At 44.7% G+C, this 20856-nt stretch overlaps 2 protein-coding genes across 3 annotated transcripts; one reads left to right on the forward strand and one right to left on the reverse strand.

The window, feature by feature from the left end:
• Positions 1 to 45: 45 nt before the first annotated feature.
• Positions 46 to 13406, forward strand: LOC139575857 (serine/threonine-protein kinase ULK3-like). Of its 2 annotated transcripts, XM_071401231.1 has the most exons (17): positions 46 to 388; positions 641 to 803; positions 1005 to 1145; positions 1333 to 1453; positions 1753 to 1848; positions 2194 to 2337; positions 2559 to 2641; positions 3029 to 3184; positions 3386 to 3491; positions 3685 to 3725; positions 3882 to 3984; positions 4232 to 4296; positions 4547 to 4625; positions 5666 to 5706; positions 11028 to 11075; positions 11181 to 11244; positions 12243 to 13406. In XM_071401231.1, exons 2-17 carry the CDS (start codon positions 705 to 707, stop codon positions 12257 to 12259), a joined length of 1404 nt encoding a protein of 467 aa, XP_071257332.1. In that variant the 5' UTR covers positions 46 to 388; positions 641 to 704; the 3' UTR covers positions 12260 to 13406. The 2 variants fall into 2 exon arrangements, with proteins under 2 accessions (XP_071257332.1, XP_071257333.1); XM_071401232.1 differs by lacking the exon at positions 1753 to 1848 and having other exon boundaries at positions 170 to 388.
• A 5150-nt stretch (positions 13407 to 18556) lies between these two features.
• LOC139575858 (growth arrest-specific protein 1-like) lies at positions 18557 to 19581 on the reverse strand. Its single transcript, XM_071401233.1, has one exon. It carries the CDS (start codon positions 19434 to 19436, stop codon positions 18687 to 18689), a length of 750 nt encoding a protein of 249 aa, XP_071257334.1. The 5' UTR covers positions 19437 to 19581; the 3' UTR covers positions 18557 to 18686.
• Between the last annotated feature and the right edge of the window lie 1275 nt (positions 19582 to 20856).

A 20856-nucleotide genomic window follows, 5' to 3' on the forward strand; every position in this document is an offset into this window, starting at 1 on the left:
GCCTTCTAGATAAGGCCGAGTATTAAATATCAAACCGATAGAGGGCAGTAGAAAAATGTGCCGTGGTTTGGAGTATCGACGAGTTGACGGGTTTTGCCAGCTGACAACATGTTCACAGTGGAGCTAGCTAGCAATGTAAACAATCATTCTGCAACTCACAGGCACCGGAGTCTCGGTATTGATGTGATTTGAATGTAACTGAAGGAGTGGGACGGTTGTTTGATTTTTGTTGTTTTATGTCGCCCCCCTTCCCGAAATTGAAATATTTTTGGTGTCAATACCCTGTACAATAGGTGGCGGCAATACACCAATAGGTGTAGTCTGTCAATACAACTTTGAAGAAGAAGAATCATTCTGCAAATTCGGCAGTATTTATACTTGAATGACGGTAAATATTTGTCTAAATATACACATTTCTGAGAAGTATAGAAGATGGGCTGAGTTGAAAAATAATTGCTTGCTAGGTAACAGCAAGTCAGCTCAACATATCCTATGTAATACTGTACTAGCTAGCTAGCACCTAGCTGCAACAGCCATTATTGTAGACGTTCCTGTTTCACTTCAGTCTGGTCAGATATAGGCATTGCTTTTGTGGCTAAATTTGAATGATATAGACCAACTTCATCTATATATGTTCTAGTGCATTTTGCAGCAGTGAAGGGGTCCACAGCAACTTAGATGCAACTGTGAACATCCTCATCATCATGGCTTCGATCTTCGCCCCACCGAAACTGGCTAATTTCATTCTCACAGAGAGGCTGGGCAGTGGCACCTATGCGACAGTTTACAAAGCCTACAGAAAGGTACGCCATTCGTTGCAGACCGAGTTAGCTAGCTACTAGCTAGCCTATAAGCACAACTACTTGCATAAACAACACAAGTAAATAGTAGCAACTTCCCTAATAGAAATGACAGTTTTGAGACTGGCTCTGTAGCCTGACATACAAACTGATGTCATGTCCCAGACTAGAGCATTGTTCAGTCTTCTGGATCTGTGTGTACAGGGGGACAACCGGGAGGTGGTGGCAGTGAAGGTGGTTGGGAAGAAGAGTCTGAACAAGGTGTCTATGGAGAACCTGCTGACTGAGATAGAGATCCTGAAAACTGTTCGCCACCCTCACATTGTTCAGCTGAAGGACTTTCAGGTTTACAATCAGTTTAATATTTATCCAGCCCATCCCCACTCATATAAGTACATTTCATATAGGCTATCCTGACTCCCACATTGCTTCCCAGACAAGAGAGCACAAACTGATCTGGGACTCAGCAGGCTACATTTCATATCCTTGTCTGAGTGAATTGAGTCTAATCCTGTTCTCTGCCATTGGTCAGTGGGACAGTGAAAACATCTATCTGATCCTGGAGTGGTGTTCTGGTGGGGACCTGTCCCGTTTCATCCACAGTAGGCGCTTGCTACCTGAGAGGGTGGCTCGGCTCTTCCTGCAGCAGATAGGTGAGTCACACCAGAGTCAGTGGTGCGTTGGGTATAAGTAACCTACATTATTTAGAGCACTATTTAATGATGTTGAGCAGTTCTCTCTCTCTCCCACTCTCTCTCTCTCTCCCACTATCTCTCTCTCTTTCTCTCTCTCTTTCTCTCTCTCCCACTGAAATCAATCAGACTTTATTGACGTGGCAAGTTATATTACTTACATTGTCAAAGTATACATATAACAAAAAAATGGTGGGACCAACACCAATAAGGCACTCTCTCTCTTACTTTCTCTTCTCTTGCTACATGTCTGAAAACAGCCTGCGCACTTCAGTTTCTCCATAATCATAACATCTCCCATCTGGACCTGAAACCCCAGAACATTCTGCTCAATGGTTCTGTTCTTAAACTAGCAGGTACAGCACACTGGCAAGTGCCGCAATCACACTTACATACAGTATTCCTTATGGTCACATTTCTATCTTTATTAATCTCTTGCATTTCATCACCATGGGACTGTGATATGAATCATAGCTGCGAAATCATAGCAGTGCCAATATGCCAGAGGTTATTGGTGGCACTGTCTCTGCGCTTTTCAGTTGTGACATTTAAAATGATGGAATGCAACAGTTGCACCACTGAATCATGCATTAGAGGATTTTGTAATGCTGCTCCAAGTATTACCAGGTGTATCACAGTCTTGACTGAGACTAGTCTAGTGCACTTTGCACTGAAACATTTTTGCCCTATGCTGTTGTCAGATTTTGGCTTTGCGAGTTACATGTCTCCGTGGGATGAGCAGAGTGCTCTGAGGGGCTCTCCTCTCTACATGGCCCCTGAGATGGTGTGTCGACGGCAGTATGACTCCAGGGTCGACCTCTGGTCTGTGGGAGTCATCCTGTATGGTAAGAGCACAGATTTAAATGGATAACTATCTCATCTCTTCGTGCAATTAAATAGAACAGTATCCCCTCAAGAACACTCTATGCTTTCTTAAGCACAAACCAGACATTTCAGTGACATCAAACTTCAACGTTACCGCTTTGAATGCCAAAGATGGTTTAAGTTTATATTGCTTTCTCACTTATTCTTATAATTTATTTGTTGTTCTTACTTCTGTATGTAGAGACACTATTTGGCCGGGCACCATTTGCCTCCAGATCCTATGCTGAACTGGAGGAGAAGATCCGCAGTGACAAGCCCATCGAGGTAAGCTCTGTTACATCTATTTAAAGAAATGTGTGGTAGCATTGATTGTTCATTCTGTGACTGCTGTTAGAAGAATCATTCTTTCCCCTGTGAGTATATTTGCCACCACAGGGTGGCACACTTGCCCAATAAACCTTATCTCGCAGTGCTTTCTTATTGGAAGGGACACTCCTGTGCTGGAGTGGGTTCTACAGTCTCCTCCTCAATCCAGTGGTCAGGACAGAGTGTAATTAGTTGGAAGATAGATATAATTTATTAGACAATTTAAAAAATGTAATTCCAGCCACAAGTACACAACTGCATTTAAAATCATCAAGGATAACACAAAGTATGTGTGCAACTTCTTATAAAAACATTGTGGTTCTCTGGTTGTGTTGTGTGTCTCAGCTGCCTGCAGGGGCCAGAGTGTCCAGGAACTGCAGGGACTTACTGCTGCGGCTGCTGGACAGGGACCCTGACACCCGCCTCACCTTCACTCAGTTCTTCTCCCACCCTTGGGTGGACCTCGAGCACATGCCCAATGAAGAGAGCCTGGGGAAAGCGGTGTGTGTGTGTGTGTGTGTGTGTGTGTGTGTGTGTGTGTGTGTGTGTGTGTGTGTGTGTGTGTGTGTGTGTGTGTGTGTGTGTGTGTGTGTGTGTGTGTGTGTGTGTGTGTGTTCGGGTGTGTGTGTGTTCGGGTGCATGCGGGTGTGTGAGAGAGAGTTAGATGTATTGGTGTGACTCGCTGTCTGTCTCCTCTTGCAGAAGGATCTGGTCCTGAAAGCTGTTCAGAAGGACCAGGAGGGGGATAGATCAGCTGCCCTGTCTCTGTACTGCAGCGCACTGGAACACTTTGTCCCCGCCATTCACTGTAAGAGCAACATGCACAGCCCCTACCTGCCACAATAACAACTTTTCTCAGGTCTCTCATCTATATAATGTCTAATTCTGTACCACAGTCCAACATCAACTGAAAAGTGATACAAGCTCACAGAACTGGAGATGACATAATCAGAACACTATTGGTAACTGTCTAAGAAATGTATCTTCTCTCCCCTTTCCAGATGAAACAGACAGACTGCGTAAAGATGCCCTCAGGAAAAAGGTACAGAGTACATAAGTATATTTGGTCTATTGTATTTTTGTACCCCAAAGGCTAGACTGAAATTATTTGAATAACATATGGCATGGATGAAAAACACATGCTATGGATGACATCATAGAATGAAGTGAATGACAGCAATATAAACCCCTACTGCAGGTTAGTCAGTACGTGTCCAGGGCAGAGGGGCTGAAAGCTCTGGTGTCTGCAGACAACAGCCTCTGCTTTGAGCAGTTCAAGTCCACCAGAGACATCCTGAGAGGTAATACAGCTAACTTTACCCGTTGTACATCATGGATACCATATTTCATGACCCTTGTATAGAGGACCTAATTTAAACACTACTTTATTTGAAGGGAACCTTCGTAAGGACTTGATAACACATTCATAAGACTCAGAAGGAGCACGTTATCAAGTGTAACTGGGTATTGAAAAGTACCTAGAAGCGGTGTTCTGAGAAGGCCTCAGGTCCAACCCTTACTCTCTCTCACTCTTTGTCCCCTTCTCAGAGATGTCCCGTGACCAACCACGGGTGCTGGCTGCTCTGGAGCTGGCATCTACAGCCATCGCCATGGTAAGCTGAGGGGACTGGGTACCATGAGCAGGGCAGGGCATGATGATGGAGCTCTGGGGAGACTACCAGAGAGGAGTGAGAGAGCTGGGAGGGTGGTAGTGGCTTGTAGATGCTGTCTACAGCAGGATGGATTGAAGGCTACCGCTACAGTGAAGGCTGTGCTATGGGATCTGGGGGCTTTCTTGATAGTGGACTACTATACCATAGTGGGATGTCTTCCTTTTCATAACACACTTGTATTCCATTCCAGGAGGAGAATGGGATAGAGGATCATGATACACTGGCTCTGTACCAGCAGAGTCTGGGAGAACTACTGCTAGCCCTGGCAGGTAAGGTCTGCTCACTGACAATCCCACATAGACTATATTAGTCCTTTAGATGGGGAAAACAATGAGTCAGTCATCTATGCCACATACAGCGTCTGCTGCATGGACTCTAATAAACACAGGTGTGATTTTACAACCCTGCGGGGAGTCCGGGAGTAGCACCGGAATTCAATCTCCAGAATTAAGAGGCTATTACATCAGAGACCGCAGCAGAGCCTGCCCTGAGTGCCTGCTGTGTCTCCAGCCCTCAGTTTTGGCTGGCTGTTATTGTTATTAAAGAGAGACGGTGGCAGTGGTGGCCCATAATGGTCTCCTCTCCTCGGCGCTCTGGCTGCCTTTGCTCTGGCTCAGTGTATGTGGACTAGACTCCTCTAGGCTGTGGCCTGGTCTCTATTAGCCCTGACTCCACATGACCTCATCTGGGAGATGGTCCTAATGGCGGAGGGAGGCGAGGCAGGCAGGCGGGATAGGGATGATGATGGTGGAGCTGGAGCAAGATGTGGCTTTGAGCTGTGGATGAGACCTGGTGCCAGCGCCCTGTGTGTGGTATAGAGCCGCTCGCTGCCATCTGGTTTCCATTGAGAGCCCAACAGTTAATTTCTCAATGTTATTACACACTGGAAACAAATAAAAACTATTATCTGTCTTAATAGAGAAGAGACGGCTTGAGTCGTTAAATCATCTGATGGATCAGGGGGAACGGGACCGTGGCACGTCAGCGAGACCAAGGGGATTGTAGGAGAAAACATTGTCCCTTTTGTCTCGCTATAGCCTTTGGTTGATTACATTCCCTTCCCAGAATGCCTTGCTGCTGGAGAACTGCTCCCCTCCTCCTCAGGCAGGCTAATTGAAGAAAGACTGCTTCAGTTTCAAGGGTTCCCCCTGAGCCTCAGTGGGCTATCACAACCAAACTGGCTCGGTAAATTACCCACTCTTGTGCAAACATGGTGATTGGGAGAGCAGTGATCCATCTCTTTATATTCTCTCCACCCTCCCTCCTTCCTTCTCTTTCTCCTACTCCTCCCCCTCTGTCTGTCTTCCAGCTGAAGGCCAGGGGCGCCGGAGAGAGTTGCTCCACTGTGAGGTGAGTTACTGGGGGTGAGGTGGATGAGAGGTTTTAGGTGAGAAGGTGATCTGAGTTGCTGGGTGTGAGGTGGATGAGAGGGTTGAGGTGAGTTACTGGGGGTGAGGTGGATGAGAGGGTTTTGGTGAGGAATGTGAGGTAAGGGGGTGAGGAGACACCTGGTTCAGTGCTCGCCGTAACAGCACAGAGCACCTGAAGACATACACACACACACAGGTCTCTGAGACCAAACAAGCACAGCTATATCTGGGACGCAACACCCAGGAGTATTCTCTGGTAGTCACCTGAATGTTTCCCTGAATAAAAGCTACGAACGTAGTAGATCAGTGACATTGCAGTTTGGTGTACATATATCACCCATATACCAGCTAATTCTAGGGCTACAATACCTCCTTTGCCAATTGGCCTGGACCCTTTATTGTCGACACGGAGCCCCGCCCATCCATCACGACTGGACTGCCGACGTGATCGCCCAATGTGGTCTCAACAGGCTATTCTGTTACGATGTCGCCGAAGAACCATCTACTAGCCCCGGCCCGCTAGCTTTTCTGAACGCTGTGTCCCCTACTCGCCTAGAATAGTAGTGACTACTGAACTGCACCCTGACTCACCTATTGCTGCTCTTTTGACCCTATGATCACTCGGCTACACAGCTGATGCCCCCTGGACTGTTTCAATAATAGGTCATTTTGTTTACTTGTCGGCCCCAGCCTCGAACTCAGGTCCTGTATGTACCTAATTGACCCGCTCTGCCCGTTCATCGCCATTTACCCGTTGTTGTCTTAGCTCTCCTGATCAACACCTGTGATTGCTTTATGCCTCTCTCTAATGTCAATATGCCTTGTCTACTGCTGTCTTGGCTAGTTCTTACTGTTTTTATTTCACTGTAGAGCCCTCAGTCCCGCTCAAAATGCTTTAGATAACTCCTTTGTCCAACCCCACACACATGCGGAGACCTCACCTGGCTTAACTGGTGCCTCCAGAGACGAAACCTCTCTCATCGTCACTCAACGCCTAGGTTTACCTCCACTGTACTCACATCCTACCATACCCTTGTCTGTACATTATGCCTTGAATCTATTCTACCACGCCCAGAAATCTGCTCATTTTATTCGCTGTCCCCAACGCACTAGACGACCAGTTCTTATAGCCTTTAGCAGTACCCTTATCCTACTCCTCCTCTGTTCCTCTGGTGATGTAGAGGTTAACCTAGCCCCCAGTTCCACCCCTATTCCCCAGGCGCTATCATTTGTTGACTTCTGTAACCGTAAAAGCCTTGGTTTATTGCATGTTAACGTCAGAAGCCTCCTCCCTAAGTTTTTTTTTTCCACTGCTTTAGCACACTCCGCCAACCCTGATGCCCTAGCCGTGTCTGAATCCTGGCTTAGGAAGACCACCAAAATTCTGAAATTTCCATCCCCAACTATAACATCTTCCGCCAAGATAAAACTGCCAAAGGGGGTGGAGTTGCAATCTACTGCAGAGATAGCCTGCAGGCTATGTCATGGTATCCAGGTCTGTGGCCAATCAGTTCGAGCTTCTACTTTTAAAAATCCACCTTTCCAGAAATAAGTCTCTCACTGTTACCGCTTGTTATAGACCCGCCTCATCCCCCAGCTGTGCCCTGGACACCATATGTGAATTAATTGCCCCCCATTTATCTTCAGAGTTTGTACTGTTAGATGACCTAAACCGGGATATGCTTAACACCCCGGCCGTCCTACAATCTATGCTAGATGCCCTCAATCTCACACAAATTATTATGGAACCTACCAGGTACAACCCTAAATCCGTAAACACAGGCACCCTCATAGATATCATCCTGACCAACCTGCCCTCTAAATACACCTTTGCTGTCTTCAACCAGGATCTCAGCAATTACAGCCTCATTGCCTGCATCCGTAATGGGTCCACGGTCAAACGGCCACCCCTCATCACTGTCAAACGCTCCCTAAAACACTTCAGTGAGCAGGCCTTTCTAATTCGCCTGGCCCGGGTATCCTGGAAGTATTTTGACCTCATTCTATCAGTAGAGGATGCCTGTTTATTCTTTAAAAGTGCTTTCCTCAACATCTTAAATAAGCATGCCCCATTCAAAAAATGTAGAACTAAGAATAGATATAGCCTTTGGTTCACTCCAGACCTGACTGCCCTCGACCAGCACAAAAACATCCTGTGGCGTACTGCATTAGCATCAAATAGCCCCTGCGCTTTTTCAAACAGAAATTTGCGTCCTGTAGCACAAACTCCAAAAAGTTCTGGGACACTGTAAATTCCATGGCGAATAAGAGCACCTCCTCTGCCCACTGCACTGAAGCTAGGAAACACTATCACCACCGATAAATCTACGATAATCGAGAATTTCAATAAGCATTTTTCTACGGCTGGCCATGCTTTCCACCTGGCCACCCCTACCCTGGTCAATAGCTCTGCACCCCCCACAGCAACTTGCCCAAGCCTCCCCCATTTCTCATTCACGCAAATCCAGATAGCTGATGTTCTGAAAGAGCTGCAAAATCTGGATCCCTACAAATCAACTGGGCTAGACAATCTGGACCCTCTCTTTCTAAAATGATCTGCCACAGTTGTTGCAACCCCTATTTCTAGCCTGTTCAACCTCTCTTTCGTATCGTCCAAGATCCCCAAAGATTGGAAAGCTGCCGCGGTCATCCCCCTCTTCAAAGAGGGAGACACTCTAGACCAAAACTGTTACAGACCTATAAGGTGAGGCAGGTAGCCTAGTGGTTAGAGCGTTGGACTAGTAACCGAAAGGTTGCAAGATCGAATCCCGAGCTGACAAGGTAAAAATCTGTTGTTCTGTCCTGTTCCTAGGCCGTCATTGAAATAAGATTTTGTTCTTAACTGACTTGCCTAGTTAAATAAAGGTAGAATTTTAAAAATCTATCCTACCCTGCCTTTCTAAAGTCTTCGAAAGCCAGTTAAGAAACAGATCATCGAACATTTCGAATCCCACCGTACCTTCTCCGCCATGCAATCTGGTTTCTGAGCTGGTCATGGGTGCACCTCAGCCACGCTTAAGGTCCTAAACGATATCATAACCGCCATCGGTTACTGTTCAGCCGTCTTCATCGACCTGGCCAAGGCTTTCGACTCTGTCAATCACCGTATTCTTATCGGCAGACTCAACAGCCTTGGTTTCTCAAATTACTGCCTCGCCTGGTTCACCAACTACTTCTCAGATAGAGCAGTGTCTCAAATCAGAGGGCCTGTTGTCCGGACCTCTGGCAATCTCTATGGGGGTGCCACAGGGTTCAATTCTCGGCTGACTCTTTTCTCTGTATACATCAATGATGTCACTCTTGCTGCTGGTGATTCTCTGATCCACCTCTACGCAGACGACACAATTCTGTATACTTCTGGCCCTTCTTTGGACACTGTGTCAACAAACCTCCAGACGAGCTTCATTGCCATACAACACTCCTTCCGTGGCCTCCAACTGCTCTTAAATGCAAGTTAAACTAAATGCATGCTCTTCAACCGATCGCTGCCCACACCCGCCTGCCCGTCTAGCATCACTACTCTGGACGGTTCTGACTTAGAATATGTGTACAACTACATATACTTAGGTGTCTGGTTAGACTGTAAACTCTCCTTCCAGACTCACATTAAGCATCTCAATCCAAAATTAAATCTAGAATCGGCTTCCTATTTCGCACAAAGCCTCCTTCACTCATGCTGCCAAACATAACCTCGTAAAACTGACTATCCTACCGATCCTAGACTTCGGCGATGTCATTTACCAAATAGCCTCCAACACTCTACTCAGCAAATTGGATGTAGTCTATCACTGCGACCTGTATGCTCTCGTTGGCTGGCCCAAGCTTCATATTTGTCGCAAAACCCACTGGCTCCAGGTCATCTATAAGTCTTTGCTAGGTAAAGCCCCGCCGTATCTCAGCTCACTGGTCACCAGCACCCACCCGTAGCACACACTCCAGCAGGTATATTTCACTGGTCATCCCCGAAGCCAACTCCTCCTTTGGCTGCTTTTCCTTCCAGTTCTCTGCTGCCAATGACTGGAACGAATTGCAAAAATCACTGAAGCTGATGACTTATATCTCCCTCACTTAGCATCAGCTGTCAGAGCAGCTTACCGATCATTGCACCTGTACATAGCACATCTGTAAATAGCCCACCCAACTACCTCATTCCCATATTGTTATTTATTTTTTGCTCCTTTGCACCTCTGTATCTCTACTTGCACATTCATGTTCTGCACATCTTTCACTCCAGTGTTTAATTGCTAAATTGTAATTATTTCGCCACTATGGCCTATTTATTGCCTTACCTCCCTAATCTTACTACATTTGCACACACTGTAAATAGTCTTTTCTATTGTGTTATTGACTGTATGTTTGTTTATTCCATGTGTAACTTTGTGTTGTTGTTTGTGTCGCACTGCTTTGCTTTATCTTGGCCAGGTCGCAGTTGTAAAGGAGAACTTGTTCTCAACTGGCCTAGCTGGTTAAATAAAAAAATCTATACAAATATCAGTCATATGACACTATAATGGTATCCACTGCACTAGCAATGGTCAGGTGAAATAAGCCTTGACATTTAGTTGGAGAGGTTATACTCTTACAGCAGTTACTTCAATTAGTTTGACTGTATTAATATTCAGTGGTAAAGGAAAGTTATTCTTTCATGTTTTGAGCATTTGTTTTGCAAGCAACCAGGTCAACAACACACAACAATGTTTCAACAACAAACCCCAGAGGGAGAGAGATTTAAACCTGGGCTCATAGACCTCCCTATTTGAAGTTTTATGGGCGCTTGGCTTAAGTAAATTCAGATGCGGCTATAATAATCGAACGCTGGGGAGGACTGCAGATCGAAAGCATGTGTGCGAGACCACAAAGAGCCCCGACTGCAGCTAGGAATGGTCTCCATGTGTGTTGGTTCATCTCTAAAGCACAGTTCAGCCTTTCTTAACTCAGGGCTGTAATTCCCAGTTCAATATGCCTGGGCTTATCATATAAGAACACCAGCCTTGATCTAGTTGGAAGGTTAATACATTTATATTACAGCTGTAATCTTACTTTGGGTGTGATTTTATAGTATTACAGCCTTGGTGCTGAGGTTAATATGATATGAAATGTTGGGAGTCTGGGTGGATGCAGCCGCCTCTGTCTCAGTCAGGATGATTATTCTACCACAACAGATCTGTCTTTTAAAGGGTCATTATAGGAAGCCATCCACCTTGGTCTACCCTCATCATCACCATCACCAGACGTTATAGATAGGAGAATGTGGATGAGTGTGGATGGATTACATACTAAACACCACCTCTCACTTTGCAGATCAAGAGCCTAATGACCAGAGCTGAATACCTCAAAGAACAGATCAAGGTAGGAATAGCGATGACTTGACTTTAGATATTAGTAGATATAAAAATCCCAAGAAAACATTTTGGCACGTGATTTTGAGTGGTATTATCTTTTTGTGTCTTTCAGATGCTAGAGACCCAAAAAGACGTGTCAATGGATAGAGAGCCTCTATCAGAATCTGTGAGAAGTTGTGAGTATTCCTGTGAGGGTAGCATAGTATTCACATTTCCCCTTAGATATTGTGTACGTGCTGGTGTAGGGGTGTGCGTCACAGAATGTCCCAGCAGAGGGGCTTGCAGCTAAGCAGACTGGTCATTTACTTAACCAGGGGTTAAGTGAGAAGCTGTAATGTAATTTCCCTTCAGTGGAGGTTTTTCCACCACTAAAATACAAGCTGTTGTCTTACCATGCTGGCCTCCCCGTAGGAGCATCTGGATCTTTGATTTCAGCTCAGTCCTCCACAGCGCTGGGCTGCTCTGCCCTCTGACCTATAAAACCCACCTTGTGAAAGTGAGACTTGGTTATAACCAAGGAGAATAACCCCCCTCCCCCAGTCACAACACACACACACATGCACAACACACACACTAGCTGCGAGGGAGGGAGTTAGTTGATATATAGTAGAGCCAGACAATATCCTGTTTCGAGTTAGAAATTCCAGAGGAATTATGTGCAAAGGGGGTTCAATGAATTTGGAACAGATTCAGGTTTCATAAACATGGCTTGTTATGTTGCTGTTATTTTAACACACCGACGGCCACAGTCAGCCATGTCATGTTGGCAGCTCTCCAGCTGGAGGGGTCACAGCAACCCCCAAGACTGTCTGGCTGGTGACCTTAAACTACTACTACGCTAACTACAAACAAAGCAGTAAAGTCTAGGCCTAATGCTCTCAATCGGTATCCTAAATGCCACCCTATTACATACATAGTTCAGCCCGGTCAAAAGTAGTGAGCTATGTGGGAGTAGGGTGCCATTTGGTACACAGCCTCAGTCTCTGAGCTGGTCCCATAATACAGGACAGTAATACAGCCATTATACATTTTTATTGCCATGTGTATTGAATACATTGGAAATCTTAATTACTCAACAGAAATCTACTCACAGATCAGTACTGAGGTAAGCCTTGTCTATATGATGATAATGCAGTCTCTAACACATCTGTCTGTCGATGCTCGCCCTCCTCAGCATGCTGTGTGCAGTGAGCCAGCCTGGCAGTAGGAACCAGAGAGAGGGTCCATCGTGCCTGCGGAGCACCAGACCTCCTGCACCTCTACGGGTCAGGCTAAGGAATCCCTCAGGCCTCTGAGACCATGACCTCATTAGTCTCGCATCACCATACTCGTAAGTCTCAATCATCGCACGGCTGTTGTTTCCCAACAAAAGTGAGAAAGCCTGGAAATGGAGGCTATGGCGTCAGAGACAATCTACTCTGTTATTACTCTGCCTGGACTTCAACTAGCAGCTTGTCAGCCTTGCATCCCCCTCACCAACACAACACAGAAGACTGTCACAGTCTCCAGTCACTGCTCAGCCTCTAAGCTCTCCTGCCTAACCATTCATATGGAAAGGCTGGACAGCTTGTATGCTAATACTGTACTGTCATGATAAACTAGTGCTGTATCATGTTGTTGTGTTATGTTGCAGGATGAATAAGAGTAATAATGAGCCTCAAGTGCTTGTAGTTGCACAATAGATGGCGACTTGAACTCAGAATGGCTACCCAGCATAGCAAGTTTGTCGTCTGTAACTGAAGGGAGTTATCGAAATGTATCATGAATATTTGGGAAAGCCCTTCTGTCGCCCCACACATACACACACACAAACTAAATCCCTTTTCTGTGGCCTGACCACAGCCTCACCACGCTCCCTCTGCTGATGGAGCAGCCTCTACCACTATGAGAGGAAAACTGGAGAGGTGCGGCTGCTGCCTTATTTACTCTGTAGACTTTCATTTACTTTTGGGTTGGCACCGGTCAGGATGAAGGCATACAGTAGCAACTGTGAAGTCAAGGCGTGCGTCACAAATCAGCCTGCTTTAGTAGCCTGCCAAAAGGTTGGAAATTTGGTGACAGGTTAACCGTTATTGCTGTTGTGGGTATTTTTTTTCTGTTTGTTTTCAGTGAGCAAGGTTGTGTGCATGAATCTACTTTCAAGGGAACTTTTAGTATTTGTGAATATGCTGTATCATAGGAGGCTATCTGCTGTTTAATCAGGAAATGGAATGGTGTAACTGAAAAGGAAGAAATGTGTCGAATTGAAAACTCACAATTGTGTATTGTTTTGTATGATTTTATAAATTATTTATTACCGTAAAAGGCTGATTCAATTGAATTAAAATTGGCTATGTAATGTGTTGTCATGGCCTGTATTCATTGTGTTTTGAGATAAAGCCCAAGATTGAGTAAATTAAAATAGAGTACCTTTGGAAAGTATTCAGACACCTTGACTTTTTCCACATTTTGTTATTCTAAAATGGATTAAATAAATAAAAATCCTCAGCAATCTACACACAATACCTCATAATGATAAAGTGAAAACAGGTTTTTAGAAATGTTTGCACTCATTAACAAAAAAAAACAGAATCCTTATTACATATGTATTCAGACCCTTTGCGATGAGACTCAATTGAGCTCAGGTGCATCCTGTTTCCATTGATCATTCTAGAGATGTTTCTACAACTTGATTGGAGTCCACCTGTGGTAAATTCAATTGATTGGACATTATTTGGAAAGGCACACGCCTGTTTATGTAAGGTCCCACAGTTGACAGTGCATGTCAGAGCAAAAACCAAGGCATGAGGTCGAAGGAATTCATAGAGCTCAGAGACAATATTGTGTCGAGGCACAGATCTGGGGAATGGTACCAAAACAAATCTGCAGCATTGAAGGTCCCCAAGAACACAGTGGCCTCCATCATTCTTAAATGGAAGAAGTTTGGAACCACCAAGACTCTTCTTAGAGCTGGCCGCCCGGACAAACTGAGCAATCGGGGGAGAAGGGCCTTGGTCAGGCAGGTGACTAAGAACCCGATGGTCACTCTGACAGAGCACTAGAGTTCCTCTGTGGAGATGAGAGAACCTTTCAGAAGGACAGCCATCTCTGCAGCACTCTACCAATCAGGCCTTTATGGTAGAGTGGCCAGACGGAAGCCATTCTTCAGTAACTGGCACATGAGTTTGCCAAAGGGCACCTAAAGACTCTCAGACCATGAGAATCAAGATTCTCTGGTCTGATTAAGCCTAGATTGAACTCTTTGGCCTGAATGCCAAGTGTCACGTCTGGAGGAAACCTGGCACCATTCCTACGGTGAAGCATGGTGGTGGCAGCATCATGCTGTGGGGATGTTTTTCAGCGGCAGGGACTGGGATTCTAGTCAGGATCGAGACAAAGATGAACAGAGCAAACTACAGAGAGATCCTTGATGAAAACCTGCTCCAGAGTGCTCAGGACCTCAGACTGGGGCGATGGTTCACCTTCCAACAGGACAACGTCCCTAAGCACACAGCCAAAACAACGCAGGAGTGGCTTCGGGACAAGTCTCTGAATGTCCTTGAGTGGTCCAGCCAGGGCCCGGACTTGAACCTGATCGAACATCTCTGGAGAGACCTGAAAATAGCTGTGCAGCAACGCTCCCCATCCAACCTGACAGAGCTTGGGAGGATCTGCAGAGAAGAATGGGAGAAACTCCACAAACACAGATATGCCAAGCTTGTAGTGTCCCACCCAAGAAGACTCAAGGCTGTAATCGCTGCCAAAGGTGCTTCAACAAAGTACTGAGTAAATGATCTGAATACTTATGTAAATGTGATATTTCAGTTTTTAATTTTTAATAAATTAGCAACAATTTCAAAAAACAGTTTTTGCTTTGTCATTATGGGGTATTGTGTGTAGATTGATGAGGGGGGGAAACGATTAATCAATTTTAGAATAAGGCTGTAAAAAATGTGGGAAAAGTAATGTGGTCTGAATACTTTTTTCCGAAGGCACTGTACTTGTAGTTCGGGTTGAAATGTAAAGCTTGGTAAAATAATATTGTGGTCTGAGTGTAAGGTTTCATGGATGTCTTGGTGAGTCTGTCACTGCCTGTTGGAGGCCTACTGCTGTCTCGTGGCCATGTAGTCACCATTTGGTTCCCTCTCCTGAGGACACAACTGGCCCGTTTCCATAACGTAAGGCGAGGAAGCCCTAATGTAGTCCAGGGTAGCAGGGCGTGTAGAGGACTGGCATGAGCACCAGTAGAGATGGCGGTATACGCTATAAGGGAATGCCAAAAAGTTGAATAGTCAACCACTATGCCTTTTACCCCTTTGACCCCCTTGCCAACCAACCACAGCCCTGTGGCATTGTGAGTTTAATTGGCCTCCATTTCAGTTCAGCTCCATCATGAGCACTTGTACCCTTTCCCCCTCTCCTGGCACTCTATCAGCCTCTGTTGGTACTCCTAATGGGACGACGGTGGAGCTGTATTGACATCAGCTAAAGTTATAAGGGGGGGAGGTTAATCCGTAAGGAACTAAGGACCCCTCAACTTCCCTACCCCCAAACACACACACATCAACCATTCACAGTGGGTAGACTGCTATCATGAATAGAACATTGTACAGATGAGAGACAAAACTCTCCCCTAAATCCCTGTGTCACCCCCTCTCGTAGGCCTGGGGGCAGGCAGGGGTTTGTTTCAGAGAAACGTTGAATAAAGATAATTTAGAAAATGGGCTCCAGCACACTGCAGCCTCTGTAAATCCTCCCTCTGCCGTCCCCCACTCACCCCAAGGCTCCCCTGCTTCTGTTTGTTTTGATTTTGTTCCCAGAAGCTGAGTGGGGGATTTGAAGGAGGGGTGTGGGTGAGTTAGAGTTGGACAACTTTGAGATGCATGGCGATGGTTAGACAGATTGGCTGAGTTAGGAGGGTCTTACCTCAACTATACAGAATCCCTTTCCCTCCCTTCCGCTTTTAAATGCACCAGTGAAACGCACTTTTGAACAATCTAAGGACTGACTGTTGAGCGTTACGAGCAAGTATTTTGTTTAGAAAATAATGTAAGTAAGCATTTCGCTGTAAAGTCTACACCTGTTGTATTCGGCGCATGTGACCAATCAAATTTGATTTAGGTGAAGATGGGAAGGGGACAACTTGGTCAGTCTATTGTCAAAGGAACTATGAATTGAACACAGATTTCCTGTCTAACCTGCCCTACTAACCTGCCTAAAAGGTTATTAGCAGGATTTAGGAGATAAGTAGACACAAAAACATCCATTGCATTCTCACTGTGTTATAAAAATGCTACATTTATTAATGTGCTATATTTCCATAGTTATTTCTCTGAAAATGTAATTGAAGACCAAGAGAACTGAGAAGCACTGTAAGGCAAAACGATCAAATGCACAATACTGCATTCTCAAGAGTCGTGACTGACCTTTTAACACTGACACAGAAAGTGCCATTTACAAGTAATTAGGCACAATTTACCAGGAAGCAGTAACTTAAACCTGAAATGTCTCAAAGAGCACAGAGAGTCCTGGCCTTCTCTTCCAAATAAGATGTATTATGCAGCCAGACACTTAACATTCCTGCTTGGGTTTCAGTTACACTGGGCCTGATCCCTAAAGTATCACACAATGCTGGTATTATGAAGGATACACAGCAGTCACACAGTTACTTGTGGTTTCAGCAGCCACAGGAGGCATTCATTCAGATGCAATCACCCTGTTCTAGGACTATTGTGTCAACAAAATACATGTCTCTAAAAAAATACAAATTCCAGGGAAGTTGGATGATATGAGAAGACAATAGTAGTGAGAGGTCCTGTTTTGTCTTTTCATGTAAAAGTTGCTATTGCCAGGACTACCAGAAATGCAAGTGTATCATTTCAAAAATCAACGCAGTAGACATTCAAAACGATTCAATGTCTGCTGGTCCTTTAGCTTTACTTGGCAATGGCACAAGTTCACATTCAAGGGCGACACGTGACTTTGGAGCCTGATCCAAAATGACATTTTTCCCTTATTGAACATTCCAGTCTTCTTCTCTAGTTCCAGCGCAGTTACATTTGCCTATACTTTAGATCTGATAGTTTTGGTGTGATGATTCATTTAGTTGGGGCTTGGAAACATTCCTACTTTGAATAACATACAGGATGTCAAATAAACAGTTGGACTTTTTGACTCACACTTAATCATTTTATTACATAAATTATTTTCCATATATAACAAGTATCCATTATTTCTTTCCACACTGGTTGAGATGACAAATCTACCTGCAGAATTATTTCAAAAAACATTGTTTTTGTACATGTAAACCACTGCCATATTATTCATGAGGTGGTGTATTGACTGCAAAGTCACAAAGGACAAAATTGGACACTAATTTACAGCATTAATATATGACATATACATGTAAAACATAGATTCCTTCATTATTTTCTTTTTTTATGTATATAATTTAACATCAACATGACAGTTACATTTCCCTATGGACCAGCATCTACCCAACAAGGTGAAATAAAAAAGAAATGACATTGACGATCATGACAAAAACAAAGATTAGTTTAGAACAACTTAAAGTGACATCTTGTAAAGATAATGACAAGACACGGGAAGGATTAGCTTCATTAAAAAATAATGGAATAACTTCTTAGCTTTTTCCCTTCTTACTAAATATCTAGGCTAACTGTCAAGCATGTTTCTGTCCTGGAAAGGAACCCATTACACTTTATATGAAATGAATAATAAATTAAACTAGGCCTATTAACAAGTAGCTTGTGTACTGCTGTTCATAGTAATAAACTGGTATTTCTTATTTTTTTCTGAGAAAAAACACTAGTGCCTCTTCTTTTGTCCATATAAGTCTATCATAAGTCCACATTCATCTTGAAGAGGCCAGTCTATAAGGAGAAAGGTGACTTCTTGCTTTCAATAAAGAAAGGGGGGTCCCTAAAGGGGGAGAGTGGGGGGACATTTTAAATAAAACTATCAAGAGTGGGGGATGTGTCATGGGGGGTAGGGGGGCTGGAGAGGCACTTCAGTTAATTTAACTAGTTCTACTTGATTCCAAACCCTTGTCTGTTCACTGGCAGTTCCCCACAAATATTTGAAGTGTGATGGCTGCAACAATGCAGAGGCCCCTAAAATAAAGAGGAAAGCAAACAGAAACTGGACTGGTCCAATGTTTATCTTAAGTCTTAATAAAGCCACACTCCAAGGACCATTGAGACAAAACTAAACAAATAGGCATAAGAGTTTAAAAGGTAGCCCAGAAGTAATGGATGCAATGCCCAATGAGGAGTATTGTTACAATGAAGTCAAGTTTGGTTCACTTCTCCTTAAACAATCACTTTATGGATCTTTACACTCCAGAACAGTTTCGACCTAGGATATTTCATGAGTAGCCTAGGCCTAGTTTGCAAATTGAATTGGTGGTCTGAATGTCCTGTAAATTCTTGTGTCCCAGATGAAGGCATTAAGGCATCACATCAAAATATGAAAAATAAATTAGGCCCATAGGAGATTACTAGTAGCAAATAGTATTCCGCTACATCAAACCCACGTGCTCATTTGATTGGACCCGTCCCCGAGCAGACTGTCCTGTCTGTCCAACTGAGAGGTCACAACAAGAGGCCACATTCATTTCTCAAAAGAATATCCGTGCGAGAGTGATGCATAATAAGGCCATATAGCTTGACAGCTGCGGGGAACTAACATTTGAGTCAGGAGGATATATCTCCTCTGTTTTCGACTCATAGTCTTCATCCTCATACATATCGTCCATATCTGCCTGGTCTGAAATAACACTGTGGTCTCCAATCTGGCACAGTTTGCTCATGTTCTCCTTGACTACCTCACAGAACGGCCTTTCCACCCCGTCGCACACACACTGGTTTAGTAGCATGCCATTTGGGATGAATAGCATCTGTTGTATTGTGGCCTTGCACCTGGACGAGCATTTCCTGCCGTTGAAGAGTTGCCCACAGTAAGACAAGTAGGCTGTCAGGGAGGAGTGGCAGCCGGTGTCGTCCTCGCAGCGTTGACGGGCCTCTGTGCATCCTATCCCCCCCGCGTCTCCAGGATACCTCCGGGGGAGGCATGGCTCAATCGCCCGCTTTGCATCCCTACACTCCATGTCCTGACCACAGTCACACCTCTCGAGGTAAGGGCCATTGCGGGTGTGATTCAGTCTTATCAACGCGTTGATACAGTGGCTGGGGCATTGCCTCCTGGTGCCTCTGATGTTTCCTTCACAGGCGGCTAGATACTGGCTATATGCAAGCTCACAGTCTGCCTCCTCGTGGCATCGGAGCAGGGCTTGCCAACATATTAACTGGGCATCTAGCGCCAACAGCACCGATGAGAAGAGCGCCAGAGCGCTGCACCAACTTTTCATGCTGGAGAGAGCTCTAGTTCGACGATGCGCACATTTTCCTCCAGTTAGTGCGGGACAGCCAAGTCTATGATGAATTTAAAACGTAATGTAACTAATAAACCCATTTAGTATGAGGCGTTTATGGTCCAAACATAAATGTGTTTAGTAAGCCTTCATGGTCCAAACATGAATGTGTTCAGTAGGCCTAGCTACAAACCTAAAGACATCCCTCTGCCTCTCCAATACACGCTTGACAGTTGTGGAATAACAGTCCGTTTTATGCGGTAGAATGAATCCAGTCTGGGACGGATGAGTAAAAATGTTGAAATCCTTTGCATAGAGTCAGCTACGCAACAAAGCAACACTATCCTCCGCAAAACTGTCACAGTCGTGTCAGTAAAAAAGGAACAAAAAGTGACCACATGCGCAGTCCAAAGTTCGGACACCTACTATCCACATTTCGTGCCCTCGTTTGAAAGCATAACTCTTTACTCTTGTTTTCAAAATACGTCCAACTTTCTTGGCTTTAAAAAACTTTCATATTTTCCATGTTCTGTATTCCATACTATTTTGGTTGAATTCATTAGGACTGCCTCTTCTCACTGTAGCATTTTCTCTCGCTATGTGTCTTTGTCCCCCTCTTGCAGTTACGCTTCACGCTTCGTTAATCTTTCCCCCACAACACCCCTCCTTTTCCAGAAAAAGAAAGGAAAGTTTTCCTTGCCCCCTCTCCCATTTACAATCCTGGTCAACGATTGGTCGTCATTGACGAGTTCGTGGGACTCATTTCTATAGCAAAGTAGTTTTTGGCAATCTGCTCGTCATACAGGATAAATAAAATGTTTATAAATTTAATGAAACTCACGACCTGTGTGGTCCCCCTTACAAAACACGTCAACGTTTGGGGAGGTAGTGAGTGTGAGGCGCACACAAGCCCCCTAGCAGTCGACAGAAAGCATTCCATTGCTAGAAGCTCACATCTGCACCCACTGCTCCAATTTTAAGTGCAGAAAAAAACAAATCTGTTCCTTTTTAGCGATAACCCGAGGAGGGAAACCTCTATGAAAACCGTCGCACAGTGAGGGTTTCACTTAAACTTCTACTAATTGTCGCTCTTTTCACTCTCCCTCACGCTGTTCTTTCTAGTGAGTTTTTAAGCCCTGATTGATGGAACAGAATGGAAGAGAATAGTATTTTCTGGCCCGTTTCACCCCAATTGTGTCAGATTGGCCATGCAGTGGCACAGTGTCTTTCTAGGCTGAAGATTGTTCACGCCCTGCGCCTATCAATAGAGGAAGGTTTCAGCATCAATATATTTTACAGCTCTCCCCTTTCACACCGCACTTGAAAACTACCAATAGCTCAGGCTTCTCTGCTATTGAAATGCTAACTAACGTGTTTTGAAAAAAGCGATTGGAAAAACCCGTAGCGACACCCGGGC

This window comes from Salvelinus alpinus, chromosome 5, assembly GCF_045679555.1.
Source record: "Salvelinus alpinus chromosome 5, SLU_Salpinus.1, whole genome shotgun sequence".
Classification (NCBI taxonomy): domain Eukaryota; kingdom Metazoa; phylum Chordata; class Actinopteri; order Salmoniformes; family Salmonidae; genus Salvelinus; species Salvelinus alpinus.

Excerpts from the sequence above, each read along its gene's own strand:
- LOC139575857 (XM_071401231.1), top strand. The coding sequence starts at position 705 with ATGGCTTCGATCTTCGCCCCACCGAAACTGGCTAATTTCATTCTCACA. Across the intron at positions 1,454-1,752 it reads GCTCTTCCTGCAGCAGATAG|CCTGCGCACTTCAGTTTCTC; the intron begins GTGAGTCACACC and ends GTCTGAAAACAG. Across the intron at positions 2,642-3,028 it reads GCAGTGACAAGCCCATCGAG|CTGCCTGCAGGGGCCAGAGT; the intron begins GTAAGCTCTGTT and ends TGTGTGTCTCAG.
- LOC139575858 (XM_071401233.1), bottom strand. The coding sequence starts at position 19,436 with ATGAAAAGTTGGTGCAGCGCTCTGGCGCTCTTCTCATCGGTGCTGTTG.